This window comes from Mastigoproctus giganteus, chromosome 12 (genome assembly GCF_048544385.1).
Source record: "Mastigoproctus giganteus isolate SK-2022 chromosome 12, ASM4854438v1, whole genome shotgun sequence".
In the NCBI taxonomy this organism is placed as follows: domain Eukaryota; kingdom Metazoa; phylum Arthropoda; class Arachnida; order Uropygi; family Thelyphonidae; genus Mastigoproctus; species Mastigoproctus giganteus.
In genome coordinates this window covers 15,792,950-15,812,479 of record NC_143586.1, presented here as the reverse complement: position 1 = coordinate 15,812,479, position 19,530 = coordinate 15,792,950, and the positions used below count along the sequence as shown (strand labels likewise).

The window sequence follows — 19,530 nt, the reverse complement described above, 5'->3', positions numbered from 1 at the left end:
AGATGAATCATATTCTCAGTGATGAAGCAAATCTGTCCAATCTATTTAATTTTCTAAAGCAAATTCATTTATACAAAGTTTTCTAACACATGACTAGAAAAAATTATATCATTTATATAATTACTGTGACAGTCACAATTTGGCCTTAGTTGCCTTTGTGCCAGAAAACCCCCACAAAAACCAACCAAACCAAGCAAGCAGAAGGAACAACAGCAGCAGAATAAGAAAGTGTAAAAAGATGATATAGAACAGGAGTAAGCTCAGGAGCACAAGTTCAGAAATACCATTGGGAACTGGAGCTTTCTTGGCATCAGTATTGTTCAAAATTATTCTGTCATCCTTTTGATGGAAGACCACAAGAGGCATTGAGTGGAGTATACTAGGAATGGTAGGAGGTGATTTACTAAGATTGTCAATACAAGAATTAGAAAAAAAGTAGGATGCTAGTAAGTCATCTTTTAGCTGAGGTGGCAATAGACCCATCAAGTTTTAACAGGTGGGAATACAGATGGTTGAGAGTTGTGGCCAATAGCTTTGCAAGGGAAATGGGATGCTTGACTACGTTTGAACAAGAAGTAAATTTTCGAATTTTTGCTGGTTCAGAATCTAGTTCTAATTTAAAATAAAAATGAACCTGGTAATTTGGATGCAAGCCAATTACAATATACAATGTTCTTATCTTGAACTATTAGAAATGTTCAAGATAAGAATGTTGCAAATTTATTGTAAACCAAGTTTTAGATAAAGGATGAGATTTTAAGGTGGATTGTGGAATAATGGATTTCATTTGCACTAGAATAATTTCACTGGCAAGCACTGACATCAGAAGATTTAAAATAATATTCTGCTTATGTTGATTCACACTTGGGTGGTCACCTTCTGTATACTGCGGGCAGTACTTTGGGACCTTCATATAGAAGGGGGGTTATAACCAGGGTTACTAACAGTCCCGCTGTCATGAAGGTGCAAGTAGAGGATTTTTTGTCACAGTATCACCAGACTTCACTGAAATTTTTGCCACTTGACCAAAGTGTCACTTGAATATTAGTTCCATCAGCATTTTATGCTCCCAGGTAGCAAGCCTTCCTTGTTATACCTGAGTGAATGTCTGTGTGACAAGCTTCATGGACCAACTGCATGATTACATTTTGATAATGTTTTAGGCCCTCTAATTTTTTTAATTCCATATATTCTACCATACAGCAGTAGCAGCAGCTTTGAGAAGAGAAGTTTTTTCTTTGTAAGCTTCTGCTAACTGTTTTAAATTTTGTTTAAATTTTTTGTAAATTTTCTGTTCTTTTAATCATAAGGTATTATTTCTGTTCTTTTAGTGCTTCCAGGACCCCCAACTAAACTTGCAGTATCAAATATTGGGGCATTTTCTGTGGTACTGCAATTCACGCCAGGCTTTGATGGAAATTCTTCTATCATAAAGTGGACAGCTGAAGCCCAAACACGTCGCAATGAATCGTGGTTTACAGTTCATGAAGTCTCTGATCCAGATGCCACAAATATTGCTGTTCACAACCTTGTTCCCTTTACAGAATACCGCCTTCGACTTTTAGCAGTCAATGTTGTTGGTAGTAGTGAACCTAGTGAACCAACCAAAGTATTTCAAACAATCCAAGCGCCACCTTCGCATGCTCCTTACAATGTAACTGTGAGAGCAGTGAATTCAAGAACTATTCGTGTTCGCTGGACGGTAAGTTAATATATGAAAATGTGTGCATATTTATGATATAGTTGATCACTTAAAAATGATTTTAACTAGTAAGTCACTCCTTAACATGATGGATATGTTTTTGAAAGCAATTAAAATAACATATTTTCCTCACAAAAAAATAATGGAAAACAAAAGAGATCAGATAAAATTTTTACAATTCATGTCTGAGACATCTCAGTGATACTTTAAGTGATGTGAGAAAAATTTAACTAAATAACATTAAAAATACATTTATTAGAAAATGTGTGTGCAAAATGTATTACCAACTCAGCTATTTCAAAATGATTTAGATTATAGCAGCATTAAAATGGGAAAAAGATGAAATATTCTTCACAAGTCATGAATAGAAAAAGTAAAAAAGTATCTCAGTTGCATTAACAAACTAATAAAAGAAATTGAAAAATGGGAGATTTTAATAGAGAATCAGAAATGCAAAATATATACATTGTAATGACTATGTTGAAGCTGACTATAGAGCAGTCACATCACTCAGTAAAGTGTAAGTAATATAATGTAAAAAAAAAACAATCTGTTGTCACTGCATAACCAGTGACAATAGTGTTGCACTGAATTCCACCTGATATATTTTTGAAGTGGCTGATATATATATATATACACACTGAGTGATCCCTGAATTATGACTACACCTATGAAAACAGAATGCGACCTGTGGCTACGAGAGTGTGGAGTTAGTCAACCTACATAGAATAGATCAGGTGTCAGTGGTTTGGTAGGTAGTAAAATTCTGAGCATGATGGGTAAAAGGAAGGCTTTATCGGAATTTGATAAAGGATAGATTGTGGGAGCTCGACGAGTTGGCCCCTCAATTTCCCAAACGGCTGAACTGGTGGGGTGTTTGAGCGCCGCCGCAGTTAAAGTGTACCAGGACTGGCATCAAAATGGTCAAACAACGACCCTAAAGCAAAACTGCAAAGGTCAGCAAAAGGTTGATGTTAGAGGTGAGTGCTGGGTCCGACAACTCATACAGGCAAACAGGCGCAGCACTGTTGAAGAGTTGACTACCCAGTACAACATGGGCCAACCCAGAACAATATCTGGCATGACTATGCATCGCACTCGCACATATAGGCTATACTAGCAGATGACCCCTACAGCATACTCTCTCCTAACCAAGGTTCATCAGCGTAAAAGACTCGCCTGGTGCAAAGAGCATGCAAGTTGGACGTTAGAAGACGGGAAGAAGGTGTGCTGGTCGGATGAGTCACATTATTTATTCCACACTGTGGATAGTCATGTACCGATTTGGCATCAACAATGTAAGGCTCTTGATCCATCATGCATGGTATCAAAAGTGTAGGCCAGTGGAGGCAGTTGTATGGTGTGGGGCACGTTTCCCTGCCAGGAACTTGGGCCCCTGGTGCATGTGGAACAATGTGTCAGGTGGCACCTCTGTAGCCAGGTGGGCAGGAGCAGCAGTGTGTAGCACATGCTTCTTGATTATACTGGGGCTCGAGCCCGTGACCACCAAATACGGAGGATGCGGAAAGGTCAGGGAATGACCACCGCATATCCCCGGAGTAATATGGCCTTAGTTGCTAATGCTCCTAAAAACCAAATAACAACAACATAACAATGTATCAGTGTTCTCCTCTATCATCAGCTGCTTGCTGACTGTTACACCCCCCCCCTCCATGTTACACTTTTTCCCAAACAGTGATGGTGTCTTCCAGGATGACAATGTGCCAAACCATTGGGCACTTTTTGTGCAGGAATGGTTTGAGGAACACAGTTTTGACTTCCAGCATATTGATTGGCTTCCAAATATCAATCCCATAGAGCACTTGTGGGACACTTTAAAAATGCATATCAGGCGTGCGTCTGGATACACCAATCACCTCCATACCTGCATTGCTGACCGCATTACACACAGCTTGGTTGGCCATACCTCCCGAACGCTTCAGACATCTTGTTGAATCAATGCCATGTCGGATAGCTGCTGTACTGAGGGCAAAAGGAGGACCTATGAAGTATTAGGTAGGTGATTATAATTCAGTGATATCTCTCTCTCTCTCTCTCTCTCTCTCTCTCTCTCTCTCTCTCTCTCGTGTGTGCATGTATAAAACAAGAAAAATAATAGTAATAATAAAACTTGAGCCAGCAGTATGGCAAACCAATAGAGCGAATAATAGATTGAAACTAAAGGTAAATGCAAACAGTGGGGGGGGGAGGTAGCAAGACAGAAAATATTGAAGAAGTTATGCTCCAAAGAATTTAGAATAAAAATTTAGCGGCACCCTTCAGCACGAGGTCCAAATTGCATGAAATATCACTATTAGCAGAGTCAGAAACCAACTACAATACAAAATTAAACTAAATAAATGAAAATAGGCTGACTATCATGCCCCATCTCGTCGGAGGACCACAAGGCCAATAATGGTCAGAGAATCACAGCATTTCGAACACCGGACAAATCATTGCAGAGACGAGTCGATCAAAAAGATCAGCCCTCTATCTGATCGATAGATCAGATAGAGAACAGTGGTGGTCCTTATGCTGTGGAAAATATAAATAGGATAGATAATAGAACTCATATGGAAACAACCACACTACTGACAAGATTAACATTAAACCTAATTTAAATAGACAAAAATTAAGCTATAGAGGGCAGTACAGGCGCAGCGTTAGCATATTGCCAACTACTACCATGTGATATAGATGTAACAAACTAATTAACATAGTTGCCGGAGAGGCCTTCATTCTGCAGTGGATCGAAAATGGCTGATGATGATGAATTAACATAAAAGTAGGTAAAAATAAAGTTGAAATAGGAGTGTAAAATAAGGTCTGTGAAATTGTAACTGGACCTGCAGTTTTCCCAAGGATCAACAGAACATAGGCTGAAAATTTGGCCTCAATCCGACTTCTTGTTCTAGAGCAGGGGGGTCCCCAACCTGCGGGGCAGATCTGGCCCACCAGGTGATTTCATCCGGCCCAAGAGACGATTTCATCCACTTGTCGAAATTTATTCTATAGAAATCTTTTTTGGTTGCTAAATATTGTATATAAGGATATTTTTAATCAAAATATTGTAAATACATCTAAATATAATTTTGCAACTTGCAACTCTGTGCGCTTCCACTTGGCAGCAGTGTTTCTTGTGATGTCAGAAATCCCAACAGTGTGAGCGCCCAAGGCTGTAAGTTTATAGGCTCGAGTATTTCCGGCAAACACAAGCGTTGTGTCAAAAAGTGAAATAGTAAAGTTAAAATAAGCACCTGTTAAAACAATTGCTAAACACTAATCTAAATATTAATCAAGTATTAGTGAAAGAATTGTATGCAATGTATTCTTTGCAGTTTGCAATGTAAAGACGAGTACACGTATTAATCTTTCTCCTGGTCAGCTGTCCTCATTCAGACTACAGTTGTCGGGCCGCTGCATGATTATCATGCATTACAAGTCAAGCGGTCTGGTGTCAATCGGTTGCAACAATTTATTAGTTCTATTTATATAAATGCGTATTATTTTTTTTATTTTTATTTAACTTTGAATTTTTAATTTTAATTTTAGCAAACCAAGATGTCAAGGAAAAGAAAAATTGATTCTGAATGTCTTGTCTTCAATGAAATTTAGTCGATTAATTATTTTTTTATAAGGGACAATAACCAATGTACCTGCCTTATATGTAAGAAAGCAGTTTCTGTGTTGAAAGAATATAATTTGAAACTGCATTATACGACAAAACATGCCTCAACTTACGATAAACAAGGAGAGTTGCGAAACAAGAAATTACAAGAGCTGACCTTTGATTTCAAGAGGCAACAACAACAGATGACACGTTTCACTAATCAGAATTTAAATTTAATTAGAGCTAGTTTGCGAGCATCTCAAATCATTGCTGAAGAAGGGAGGGCTTTTACTGATGGCGAGTTTGTGAAACGAGTATGCCTATCAATTGCAGAAGAAATATGTTCTGATCAAGTTAAGCACTTTGCTGCCATAAATTTATCAGCGTAGCTTTAACAAGAAGAATCTAACACTTGTCTGTTAATGTTAAAGATCAGCTGAAACAAAAAGTTACAGATTTTATAAATTTTTTGATTGCAATTGATGAAAGTGATCATCATCATCATTTTCAATCCACTGCAGAATGAAGGCCTCTCCAGCAACTTTCCAGTTCCTTCTGTTTTGAGCACTGGCCATCCATTTACTACCCAAAAATTCACGAATTTCATCTATCCATCTCTGCCTTTCTCTTCCAGGTTTTCTTCTAGATCCTCTTGGGTATCATTCTGTTATTTTCTTAGTCCATCTGTCATCATGTCTTCAAGCTATGTGTCCTGCCCAAGACCATTTTAATTCTTTAGTTTTGATAAGAATGGCCTTGAGTTTGCTACCTAATCCACGTGTTTCTCTTCTTATTTAACAGTCTGATTCCCAATATAATTCGTTCCATTCTTCGCTGTGTAGTTCTCAGCTTCTCTTCCATTATTTTGGTGAGTGCCCAAGTTTCACTTCCATAAGTCATGGTGGGGAGTATACATTGGTTCATTATTTTAAACAAACTGGGATATTGCTCTTCAGTATGTGACTATATTTCCTGAATGCTATCCAGCAATTTATCGTTATTACAGCTAATAACGTGTCCCAGATAAGTATATGACTCCACCTTTTCAATTACTGCTCCTTCAATCATTATTTCCCTTTCTGTGGCATATTTGTTCATCATTACTTTTGTTTTAGCCATATTCATCTTTAGTCCAAAATCCTTACTAACTGTGCATAACTGATTAAGATTTTCCTCTAATTCTTTGGCATCGTGGCTTATGACCACAATGTCAACTGCAAATCGTAAATGGTTTAGGTACTATCCGTTCACATTGACTCCTTTCTGCGACCAGTCTAATCTTCTGAAAGCTTCCTCAAGGGCAGCAGTAAACAGCTTCGGAGATATTGTATCTCCTTGTTGAACTCCTTTCTCGATTTTAAATTTCCTACTGTCTTTGTCTAGTCTAATAAAGGAGGTATCATTCTCATATATTTTCTTCAAAATCATAATATGTGGGGTATCTATGCCTTGTCTTTCCAGTGCCCGAAACATTGCCTTATGCTGTATGGAGTCAAATGCCAGGCATAATGGTGATTTATATTCATTTGCTTTCTCCATTAGCTGTGATATTACGTGAAGGTGATCCACAGTTGAGAATCCGGTCCTAAAGCCAGCTTGCTCTTTCGGTTGATTCTCATCAAGTATTCTTTCTGATCTGTTAGTAATTACCCTTGTGAACAACTTGTAGATGTGGGATAACAAGCTAATTGGTCTATAATTTCCAATTTCTGATTTATCTCCTTTCTTATGCAGCAAAGCTATGATTGCATTATTCTACCGCTTAGGCATCACACTTTTTCTAATGCACTTTGTGAAGAGCCTTGCCAGTTTTTGTGTTATGTCTCTTCCTCCCAATTTTAACAACTCTACATTAACTTCATCTTCCCCCGGGGCTTTCTGATTCTTCATTTTCTTCAATGCATGTTCTACCTCATCAGGAAGAATATCGGGTATGTCGTATGTGTTGCTAATTTGCAATTCATCTTCCCCACTGCTGGCACGATTCCCTCGCTCCTTGTATAATTCTCTATAGTAGGCTTCTGCTATTTGAATTGGCACCTCCATAGCCAGGTGGGAAGGAGCAGCAGTGCGTAGCACACGCTTCTTGATTAGACCGGGGTTCGAGCCCGTCACTACTAAATACGGAGGATGCGGAAAGTCCAGGGAATGACCACCGCATATCCCGGAGCAATATGGCCTTAGTTGTTAATGCTCCTAAAAACCAAATAACAAACAATAACAAACAGCTATTTGAATTATGCCTTCTCTGCTGTTTATAAGTACACCATCGTTATTCTTCAGTTTCAGTATCATTTGTCTTTCTGTATTATTACTCATGGCTGCTGATTTAAATCCTTTGTTTTCCCTTAATGCTTGTTCTACTTTTCTTGTGTTAAATCTTCTTATGTCCTCTCTGAGTCTTTTTCTAATGGAAGTGAAGTTATTACCAACACAGCACAGTTACATATGCATTATAAATCAAAATTTCGAAGTCACAGAAGAACTGGACTGCACTTGAAAGCTTGAAGAATAGAACCTCTGGTGAAAACATATTTTATAGCATATCAAAAGTGTTTGAAGACTTGCAGCTTGATTGGGAATTGTTGACAGCAATTACGGCCGATGGCGCAAAGAATATGGTTGGAAATTTTGGATTCATCAGCCACATTAATAAATATTTTGATTCCAAAAACATTGAAAGACCTATGCAGTTTCATTGTGTTATTCACCAGCAATTGTTGTGCGGTAAATTTTTGTCTTTGAACTGAATCATGCCGACTATAATTAGTATCATGAATTTTAAAAGCAAAAATGACCCGAACCATCACAGTTTAAAATTTTCTTGGAGGAAATCGAAAGCGAATATGGTGATTTGTTGTGAATCATACAGAGGTATGATGGTTGAGTCGCGGTGATGTGTTAAAAAGATTTTTTCAACTCAGAACCGAAATAGACATATTCATGAACGAAAAATTAAAACCACTCCCAGAAATAACAGAATAAATGGTTATGGGAACTTGCATTTTTAACAGATATTTGTCAACATTTGAATACATTGAATAAAAAACTCCAAAGTCGCAATCAACTTGTAAATGACTTGTACTACAATATTAAAGCTCTTCAGACAAAATTAGAATTATTTAAAAATCATATTGAACAAAATAATTTTTCTCATTTTTTGTGTTGTGAAAGTTTATGTAATGATATGCCCAATTGTGATTTTAATACTGACAATTTTGTCCAAAATCTTGAATTATTGATGGATTGATTTGTTGATTTCGAAAACAATTGAAAATTATTTACATTATTTCAGAATCCATTTGATGTAAATGTTTCACAAATAGATAAAGATCTACAATTAGAAATCATAGATCGTCAAAGTAATGATAACCTGAAAACATTATTGAAAAATGAAACATTAATTAACTTTTATAAAATTTTGACAGAAAATTAATTTCCAGAATTAAAAAAATTAGCAAGAAGAATAATTTCTATTTTTGGTAGCACTTACCTATGTGAACAAACATATTCAAAAATGAAATATATAAAATCAAACATCGATCAAGAATGACAGATGAACATTTGCAAGAATTTTTAAGATTGGGAACTTCTATTATTAAACCTAACATTTCAATTATTACTAAATTAAAACAACTACAAACATCTCATTGATTTGCTATTTATGTAATACAGTCAGTCCTCGTATAGCCGATAGTTGCGTTTCTAGAAACCCTTGTGCAATGCAAAATCGTGCAATATAAACAACAGGCCATATGGGGAAAAATGGGGTTAGGTGCCGACCACCCAAGATTGAACACACATTTGTAACCAAAACATTACCAAACACAATAAATAATCGCAATAAAATACTTACGCATTTTATTACGACTATCACGTAATAAAATATTGCTAATGCTTTTACTTCTATCGTAAGCAAACTTGTTTTTTGTTTGATTTTCTATCCAAACAGATGACAGGCGTTCCATCTCTTCCAATTCTTTGTGTCTTAATCTAATGGATTTTAATTACACTTTGAGTTGTTCCTGCTATGAAAGTTGTTTTTATTTTCTCTGCATTCTTTGTAATTCTCGGCGTTGCCTCATTTAGGTCTGTAGCACGTGCAATATCACATGGTCTTTCATTTTGCTCAAAGCACTTCACAATTTCATATTTTTTCTCTATCGACAGAGGCGGACTGGCCATAAGCCTTACCAGGGAAACCCCGGTGGGCCGGAGGCCGCTGTGATTTTGGCCATAAACCATAGTATGATGCCACTATAAATTTTCCCGGGTAAGAATTTTTGATCCATTCCGCCTCTGTTTATCGATATTGCTTTTCTTTTTCTCTCTGAATCTGCAGTATCTTCACCAGGATGCCTCCTTTTCTTCACCTTTTAAGTATTTTACTCATTTTTAGGGAATAAAGCACAATTACAAAACGAGGAGGCACGCTTGATACACATAAACAAAGCTGCGTGTATAGCAACTGAATAAACAACACCGTACTAAAGCACATTTCTAGGGGTTACTACCATAAAACGATAAAAACAATTTCCAGTTGCGTTTCTGCTAGTGGAATCTGTTATAAACTGGTAGTAAACTCGATCTAATTGCATTTGCGATAATACTGATAGCTGGAATTGTGTGGGTTTTTACGTTATTATGGTGAAATGTGTTTCCCCTTCACTGACATAAGAAACATAAATACATTTTCAGAATCTTTTCTTCATTCCTATCGTGTTGCGTTCGGTTGGGGTGATTCTGCGTTCGACTGCCATTTCTTGTAAACACAAAGGACAAAGGCGAATCGTGCATAAGTGAATTCAGTTCGTGTTATATAAGATATCATTCCCCTATTTATAAATCGTGTATGATCGAATTCGTGTAGTGTAAACACGTGTTATACGAGGACTGACTGTATCAAAATCGGAGCAATATGGCCTTAGTTGCTAATGCTCCTAAAATCCAAAACAGCAACAAACAACAACAATGTAATATCAAATGTGATTATAATAATAAAAATTGTGATTTTTGATAGGACTTAGCTTTTTTTTAAAAAACAAAAATCCAATGCTTATAATTTTTTATAGTTTTTTGTAATAACAAATGTGATTATAACAATAAAAATCGTGATTTTGATATGACTACTGCTTTATTTACAACAAATATCGTATGTTTGTAATTTTTTATAGGTTTTTTTTTTTTTTTTGCAATAATAAATGTGATTAAAACAATAAAAATTGTGATTTTTTGATATGACTATTGCTGTGTTTATAATTTTTCTATCTTATACACTCCGTTTGACCTGGTGAATTCGTTAAAATTGCATTTTTGGTTTACAGTGTTTTTAGTCGTCAAAATTGCACCGACTCCTGCCTGCCATTTGTTATGAATTTTCTATGTGGCCCTCCGATGAAAAAGGTTGGGGACCCCAGTTCTTGAGTAATATGCAAAATAACTTTAATATATATGAATAGGTTTCTATTATGCAGGGGGGCCATGATTGATCTTAAAAGCTTTCTGGGGGCCAACAAAACATATGCTGAAATTGATGTCAATTGAACCTTTTTTTTGTAATTTTTTTATTACAAAAAAAATAAAAATAATAAAAAATCCATTACAAGTTAGGTAATGCAGTCCATTATATTTGAAGCATATTCTATTTATTTCTTAAAATTAATTGATTTTTTCCTTTTTCTGTAATTAATCGAAGTGAAAAGTAAATACAGTTATATTTTTATCAATTAATTACTAAGATTATAACTTTATAGAACATTTAATAAAACTATAGGTTTATGTTCTCAAAACACAAGGCACCTCCGTAGCCAGGTGGGCAGGAGCAGCAGTGCGTAGCACACGCTTCTTGATTAGACCGGGGTTCAAGCCAGTGACTACCAAATATGGAGGGTGTGGAAAGGTTAGGGAATGACCGCCGCATATCCTCGGAGCAATATGGCCTTAGTTGCTAATGCTCCTAAAAACCAAATAACTAACTAACTAACTAACTTCTCAAAACATAGCCGTTCAGTTTAATTGCAACTGCATAATATTTATTATTCTCTTCTCTATATACTCTTTTATTTAAGTCTCTCCTCTCTCTGTATACATCAAAGCTGTATATAATTATCCCCACCCAGGGAAATGAGAAAATAGTCATTATATCTGAAGGGCATTATATCGATTGTTCATAAAATATCATTAGGTTAATGAGAAATTGGCTGGTACCAACCACATAGGAACTTATAACGTGTGGGACATTAAAAAAAAAAAAGAGTAAAGAGCTTCAACTGTTATGTATCCAATATACAGTTGAAGTGAAACCACATCCACCATCTTACATAGCAATGTACTTTGTATGTATTGCTATGTGAAATGGATTGTCTAAAGCTAACAGTACTGCATTATTGACTAAATCAGTTAATTTAGTCTATGAATTTCTTTTTGCCATGCACATTATATTGTCTGATTTTAATTAAATTTGAGATGGCCCAACAGATCTTTCTATATGAACTAAATATAAAATTTCATGAAAACCTGTCCACTGGAAAGTGAGTTGTTACAAGTGGACAGATGGACAGAGAGAGAGAGAGAGAGAGATAAAGTATTTTATTATTTTCTGCGTGTTCCACAGTTTCTCCCTATGCACCGCTGAAGAGTAACTGTACATTATTTACAATTTATAGTTTTGCAAAACATCTTGATCCGCCAACTTAACCACAAAAATAGTGTTATACATTGCATATCAGTCATCCATAATACTTGGAACTCAGTAATTACAATATGTCGAGGCACCAATTTCTACATTAACCTTCACATTCACAACTTATACGGATAGCTAAAACTTACCGGTTTGGTTACAATGAGGTCAGACATTATATCTTACAATTTATACACCTTATTAGAGGCCCAAGTTCCAGGATACTGCCCATCCAACAGTGAACCTGGCACATCGACATATATATACAGAACACTAACAGCAAGGCCAAGCAAACGAGGCTATAGCAAATTATTTACACTGCTATTTACTATTACCAATAGCTCACAGTTAGCTATTGAGACAGATTTTACAACTCCAATCAGCAGACACCACTGTTTTGATGTTGCTAGCATCAGAAGTTTTCGCAAATAGAGAGAGAGAGATTGATGGACATGATAAAGAAATTAGTGCTTATGCAGATACGCTAATTTGTCTAACCAGAAGACACCCAATTGTGTAATAATAGTTGTCGGAAATATACAGTTAAATCAAAATGGCAGGAAAATATGTGTAATAGATTATATTCAGAATTATTCTATCTAAAATTTATGCTTATGTCTAGCATAGTAATAGTTTAGTTTCTTACCCTTTTGCAAACAAAAATTTTCTGCAGAACAAATTAGTTTTTTCCTTTTTAATTGCAGAACATTTATTAAAGGAACTGAGGTACTTTTGCTGAACCTCACAGTTCTGTGGAATACTGCGATTTCTGTAAGGTAGGTTGAAAAAACACTGCCTTACTGAAATTGTAGTATAAAGAAACATTTGGTTACATTCAGTAGTTCAGGATTTTTTTGGTGTCCAAAACCTAACCCTATGATTTCTCATTGACTCCATGATATAAAGGGTTCCATTTGCACATGTCTCCCCAGGAACTAACCCCTTCATTAATAGAGGACTAGCTGTAGTTTAAAATTCTGCAATATAAATTAAACTGGGATTGACATTTTTTTTTTTGTCATCCCTTCCTGATACTGGTTGTCAGGGCTTTTTTTGTGACGGTACCGGCACCTTTTTTACAGCGTACCAGCACAGGTGACATGCCTGGCACGCAGTCAGTGTCAGCCATGCCAGCTGCTTCCATCTATTAAGGAGATCACGTGACAATGGGCAGAGTCAGCACCTGTCAATCACGGCCGTATCACTAGCAGTCTGGAAGGGGCACCCGTTTCTGAATCTTGACCAAAACTTCATTATGAAATTATTTTTACTTATTTTTTTACTTGGTACTTACCGTATTTTTACATTTTACTTATTATTTTTTATTTATTAAATAAGACTCACCTTTGACTTATTTTTAATATACTTGTATAATAAATTTATGCTTAATAAAATGTGTGTTAATAAAATTAATGGTCGAAATTCAGTATCGGATATAGCGTACCAACTGTTAGCGATATGGCCGTGATTGACGGGTGCTGACTCCGCCCAGTGTCAAGTGATCCTTAACAGACGGAAGCAGCTGGCATGGCTGACACCCACTGTGTGCCAGCCGTGTCTGCACGGAATTTTTCTTGATAGCAAAGAATAAGTACCGGCACCTATTTTTTTACAAAAAAAGCACTGCTGGTTGTTATTAAAAAAAAAAAAAAAAACTATCAATTTTAGATTGTGAAGCTTTATATTTTCTATAAATAGCCATAGGCTTTATAATAGTAAAATTTGTGCTTTTAGTTTGTTAATTATGTGGTCCATTAATTTCTATATTTTTTTATTGTTTATTCAAAATGCGGAACTGCAAATTTCACAAATCTCCCCCACCCCATTTCTTGGCATCTTTTTGAAATAATAGCAAAATTATATATTATTATGCTATACAGTATCTTAAAATTAACCATTTTATTTTGCTTCATATCATCTTTACTATATGTGAAAATAGCAATAGGATTTAGGATAGACGGAGCATTCGTATCATCCTCGTATCCGTCTATCCTAAATCCTATTGTTATTTCGTCTATCCTAAATCCTATTGCTATTTTCACCTTCTTTTGACATCTTTTTCTCTCCTTCCTCTCCCCTAGAATTTACCATTCCCTATACCTTTTTATATACTTTCTATATAAAAAGGTATAGGGCTTGTCTATACTTTTTCATGCACTTCACATACATTTGTATTTATTTTAATTTACATTTTTTGCACTGCGTAGGGACTACCTTGTCTACTAGTATTACGATAAAAGGCCGTAATATTACAGACTTTTTCTAATACTACAGACAAGTTTGGAAACGCAATGCCTGATACATAGTCAGGAGAGTCTCCTGATGAATTTCCTGGCTATGTATCATTTTTTCAGCCACTGTATTCAGATGCTGCATATTTGCCATCCCCTGATTCGACCTCTTGCTAAAATTGCCCTCCCATATCTGAATATAGTGTTATTTATTTATTTACTTGTATATCCTTTTTTCCCCCCCCCCTCAGTCCTAGTTTTCTCAGTCATTTTTGCACTAGTTTTTCAAATTCTTTCACCTGTTTAACCACTACTTCACTTCCACTTTCTACTATCACTTAAACTTCTCTTAGTTCTGACACCTTGTGTACTTTTCATAGACACTTTATTTATTCTACAAACCACGCATTATTTATATCCTTTTGCTTCTCTACTGCTGCACTGCACATTTTGGAGCATTAGACATACTATAACTTTTGTTATTTTCCTTTTTCTGCTTATTTTGCTTCTTTAACTGTTATATATTACTACTATATATAAATTAGAATAATGAAACAGTTAAGAAAAATTTTAAAATTGATTTATTATTTTCAATTGGATTTTCTAAATTATTTGGAGAATTACTGCTACAATTTTTAGTCTTGTTACCTATTCTTCTCCCTCCCTGTTTATTAATCGTTATGTTTAATTTATTATTTTTGCTCAACAGTTTTACCATACTACTGGCATTAGTTTTGATTTAATATCAGTTATATATATATATATCAGTTTTTATAACACATGATCTGTAATATATCATAGATACTGCAAATATATTAAAATATTTCAGAAGTGGTGTTTGTGTCTTTGTTAACAAGATGTTTTAAGTGGAATTAGTGGAGTCTGCTTTCATACTCTTAATTCTTTGCCCCACCCCCATAAGAATGCTCTAGTACCCTTCGCACATATTGGAAATTTGGGCTTATATAGTGGATTATAATTCCAAACAAGACACCTTGAAACAAGATAGATCAAAACAGATCATCCTATTATGATGTCCTTGACTCCCCCACCCCACTTCATAATACCCTAAGGCCATTTCATATACTGTAACACAGAAGTTATCGGGGAGGACACAAACAGCAGATAACAGATAAAGTGATCACATGTACAAACTTTTTATATTTAGAAAGTATACTAAAAATAACCACAGTAACAATCATAAAATATATTTATATATTATAGCCATTGCAACAGATGGAGTGGTATGGCATTCCAAGAGGTTATAATATATCATATCGAGCTGTGTTGGATGAACTGCAGTACCAGTTTCTATTATTGGAGGATCACAATGCTAATAGCTACGTACTTCCAAATCTTGAAGAATTTACTGAATATGAAGTGTACGTTCAAGCTTATAATGATGTTGGAAGCAGCTCTGCTAGCCCTGTAGCTTCTGAGAGAACTAGAGAAGATGGTAGGTTTTATGTTATTACAGGTGGTAAACCTTCTGTTAGTGATTCTGTATTGGATATTTTTCTGTTTTCAGTTTTTAAGTAATACCGTTGCGAGATCTGGTAAGTATCACTACTGTTATTTGCACATTTTTTTCTCTCTCAGTGACTTTTGAAAGATAATGTCTTTCAAAGTTAACTTTCAGAAGCTGTTATTTTTCTTATAAAAAATTTTCTAATGTTTTCGTAATGTTGATTAATTACTGGAACATGAATAAATTGGTGAGTTTTTTAATTTTAAAATAGTATGAACCAGAGCTATAATGCATAATACGTTCAACATTGATATCAATATTTGTAAAAGAATAAGAGAAGTTTACCTCAATATGATATGTAGAACACTTTCGTATGATACTCTCTAGAAATTAAAACAAAAACAATTAAAAAATCAAAAATCTTACATTACAGTAAGAAATAATTAACAATAATTAAAAATCAAATGAACACAGTTAAAAATCAATTTAACACATTTAAAAATTAACTCAAAAAGTTTAATTTAAAGAAAAAATTGCACAAGGAAGGAATTAAAAGGAAGAAAAATTGTTTTGCAATTTTTTCGTTGAATTAATTTTTTGAGTTGATATTTAATTGTGTTCATTTGATTTTTAATTATTGTTAATTATTTCTTACTGTAATGTAAGATGTTCGATTTTTTTAAATTATTTTTGCTTTAATTTCTGGAGAGTATCATACTGAAGTGTTCTACGTATCATACTTCTCTTATTCTTTTACAAATATTAATTTTATAATATACTCATAAGAAAGATTGTCAAAGCAGCTATGTAAAGCCTGCTAAAAAGTTGCTACAAATTATAACATTGTGAGAGTATAATCTTTCTTAGAGTGTACTTCAGAGTTTGATTTAGGCTACAACATCAGGGGGAAATTTTTCCCAATTGGGTTATATGCTTATTTGTAAATGTATAAAGTGCCTGTTATTTTCATCATCTTTAAATGTCTGCATGTAATAAAACTTGGCTCCCAATAGATAGATTTTCATATTTAGAACTTTTAGAAGAATTTGTCAGAGCATTTCAAATTTCACTAAAATCAGACCAATAGAATTTCACATATCCTCCCCATAAAATTTTAAGTTATATATTGTTTTGGTGTGTGTGTGTGTGTGTGTGTGTGTGTGTGTGTGTGTACGTGCGCACGTGCGCACGCATATGCATACACCTGTATTTCAGATGTTTGGGCATTACTCAAGAAGGAAAGATCAAATTTTCCACAGTTTCATTGGTCCCCACCAAGGTTTATTTCCAATTTCAATTCCATGGCTGTATGTTTTTCCCCACTGAAATCCCCCCCCACACATATACATATAAAAAGTGAAAAGGAAAAATATTATCAGTTTTATAATTATTTATTTTTTATTATGCATATTGTTTTGTAACCTTCTCCCTCCACCTTTTTTTTTTTTTTTTTTTTTCACTTTATTGTCCATGCTGTGCACTAGACTATGTACCCATTTTTCTGATTTATTATTTCCACTTCCTTGTTATTCCGTTCAATATATGGTATATAAAGTGCGAGAATAGGAGATTTCCTATTCTGGTCCTCTCAGTCAACTGACTTATATAATTTGTGGGCTAGTGCCATTTCAGTGGCAGTATGTATATACTGCCACTGCATTAGATTCATAATTTAATTTATAGACAGTATTATTTTGTTAGATTTATGTTTTAGTTTGTGGGGAAGGGTATTGTAAAAGACATACCTAGATAAAATCAATGGAGAACGCGTATGTAAAGTATGTTATAGGCACAAAGGGTGATATACAAAAACTTATCACTGTATACTTACAATTTTGGTGACTTCTTCTGGGGTCAACCACCTAAACTGAAAGGAAAAACAACGATAAGGGGTTCTCTGTTCTGTAATGATCAATGTGCACTATGGAAAAATCAATTTTGACGTTATATAACAAATAATAGAATTTAGGATTATATAAAATATAATAGAAATTAAGAAGTTTCGAATTTATATAATGCATAGTACACATTGCTCGTCGTTGGCCCAACAGAGAACAAAGGATATAAAATTAAAAACTAAAGCAAAAATAGTTTCATTATGCCTGAAGTTAATATATAACTTATTGGCTAATTTCATGCACATTAATACACATTTTAACATGTTCAACACACAGGGATCTCCACTTCCAGTTCTTGCTAGAGGGCTACACATTATATAAAGCTCCATTTCTTTTTCAGTTACAGTAAGGTCTACATGTGATTTTTTTCGCTTGGACATAGTAAGTCTGCTTGTCCCACATGCTTTATTTTTGCTTTAGAAATCTCTCTCTCTCATAGAGTCACACATTTTCTGGGAATCTACTTTTGTTTATTTGCACAGGAGTGATCACAAGAGGAAAAGTCCTCTATATTGTCACAGTGGGCTCGGTCAACTGGCAAGTATACTGCCAGAAAATCCTTACAGTATTCTTCCCTGATTCACAGCAGCATTTCAGAGAAAAACATTGGACCTTTTAAAAGAAAAACATTAGATACCGCTCTTTCTATGTAACATGATGCAAGGTATCATGTATCATGTTACATAGCAGGAGCAATATCACAAGTTTTATGAGAATTTTTCCAGAACTGAACCTTGTTTTTCAGAACTGAAAAATAATCTGTATTCACCAGATCTGAATATACTTAATCCAGTGCAGGACATATACACTGAGTAGTCACTTTATTAAATACACCTACTTACCCTTTTCATGAAATTGAGATCTCCACATTAACATCATGCAATATAAAGTAGTTGAACAGATACATAGGGATGTTGTATTGAGCAATTCGGTACATGAATGGGCAAGATAAAAGATTTCAACATGGCATGGAAGTTGGCACCAGATATTCATACACCTGACACACATCACACACATACAGGTGTATCAGGATTAGTACAATAATCATATAACATTTAGCCAATAGTCAGGAACAGCTAATTGATGCGAGAGCCCATGTAATCTTAATTCTTATGCAGAATAACAGAAATGCCACAGTCAATCAAATAACAACCTACTACAATAGTGGTAACCAAAGAGGGTTTTTCAGAGTGCATAACTTGTGGCCCTACTTGTTATTGCACCTGATGACTGAACTGGGTTTGACTACTGTTGTCAGCGAGAGAAAAAAAAAAAAAAAAACAACAACAATATGATTAAAGTGAGCTCAAGAACACTAACACTGGACAATGGAGGATTGTAAAAATTTGGCTTTGTCTAATGAATCCTTGTTATTGCTATTTCATGCTGATGGGAGGAACAGAATATGGAAAAAAGAGAATCTGGTGGTGGCAGTATAATGATTTTGGGAGTGTTTTTGTGGTATACAGGGTGTCTCAAAAATACATGGCATAACTTCAGGAATGAGTTCCTCATATGTAGCCAATAAAAATATTTTATATCAACATAGTTCCAGAAATGCCTGGTTATTAACCAGTATTAACCTGGTATTAACCGGAAATTTTATCTCCTGCAGGTGGGCACCTCCGTAGCCAGGTGGGCAAGAGCAGCAGTGCGTAGCACACGCTTCTTGATTAGACTGGGGTTCGAGCCCGTGATCACCAAATATGGAGGATGCGGAAAGGTCAGGGAATGACCACCGCATATCCCCGGAGCAATATGGCTTTAATTGCTAATGCTCCTGAAAACCAAATAAACAAACAAACAAACAAACAAATCCTGCAGGTGATTTCCTTCATCACAAGGTACTGACAGAATCTGGTGGTTTTCCATTCCGACCATGTACTCAAATCAGAAGCAAGCAGATATGCACTTTATGTACAGTTTGGTGGACGGCAATGCT

At 35.1% G+C, this 19,530-nt stretch overlaps 1 protein-coding gene across 1 annotated transcript in view; it reads left to right on the top strand.

Annotated features, from left to right (window-relative positions):
- sdk (sidekick cell adhesion molecule) overlaps positions 1-19,530 on the top strand; it is a 341,294-nt gene that overhangs the window by 175,721 nt on the left and 146,043 nt on the right. The window contains exons 18-19 of the mRNA XM_090386436.1: positions 1,332-1,702; positions 15,447-15,678. Of these exons, the coding sequence (XP_090242562.1) occupies positions 1,332-1,702; positions 15,447-15,678 (603 nt within the window). The remainder of the gene's footprint in view (positions 1-1,331; positions 1,703-15,446; positions 15,679-19,530) is intronic.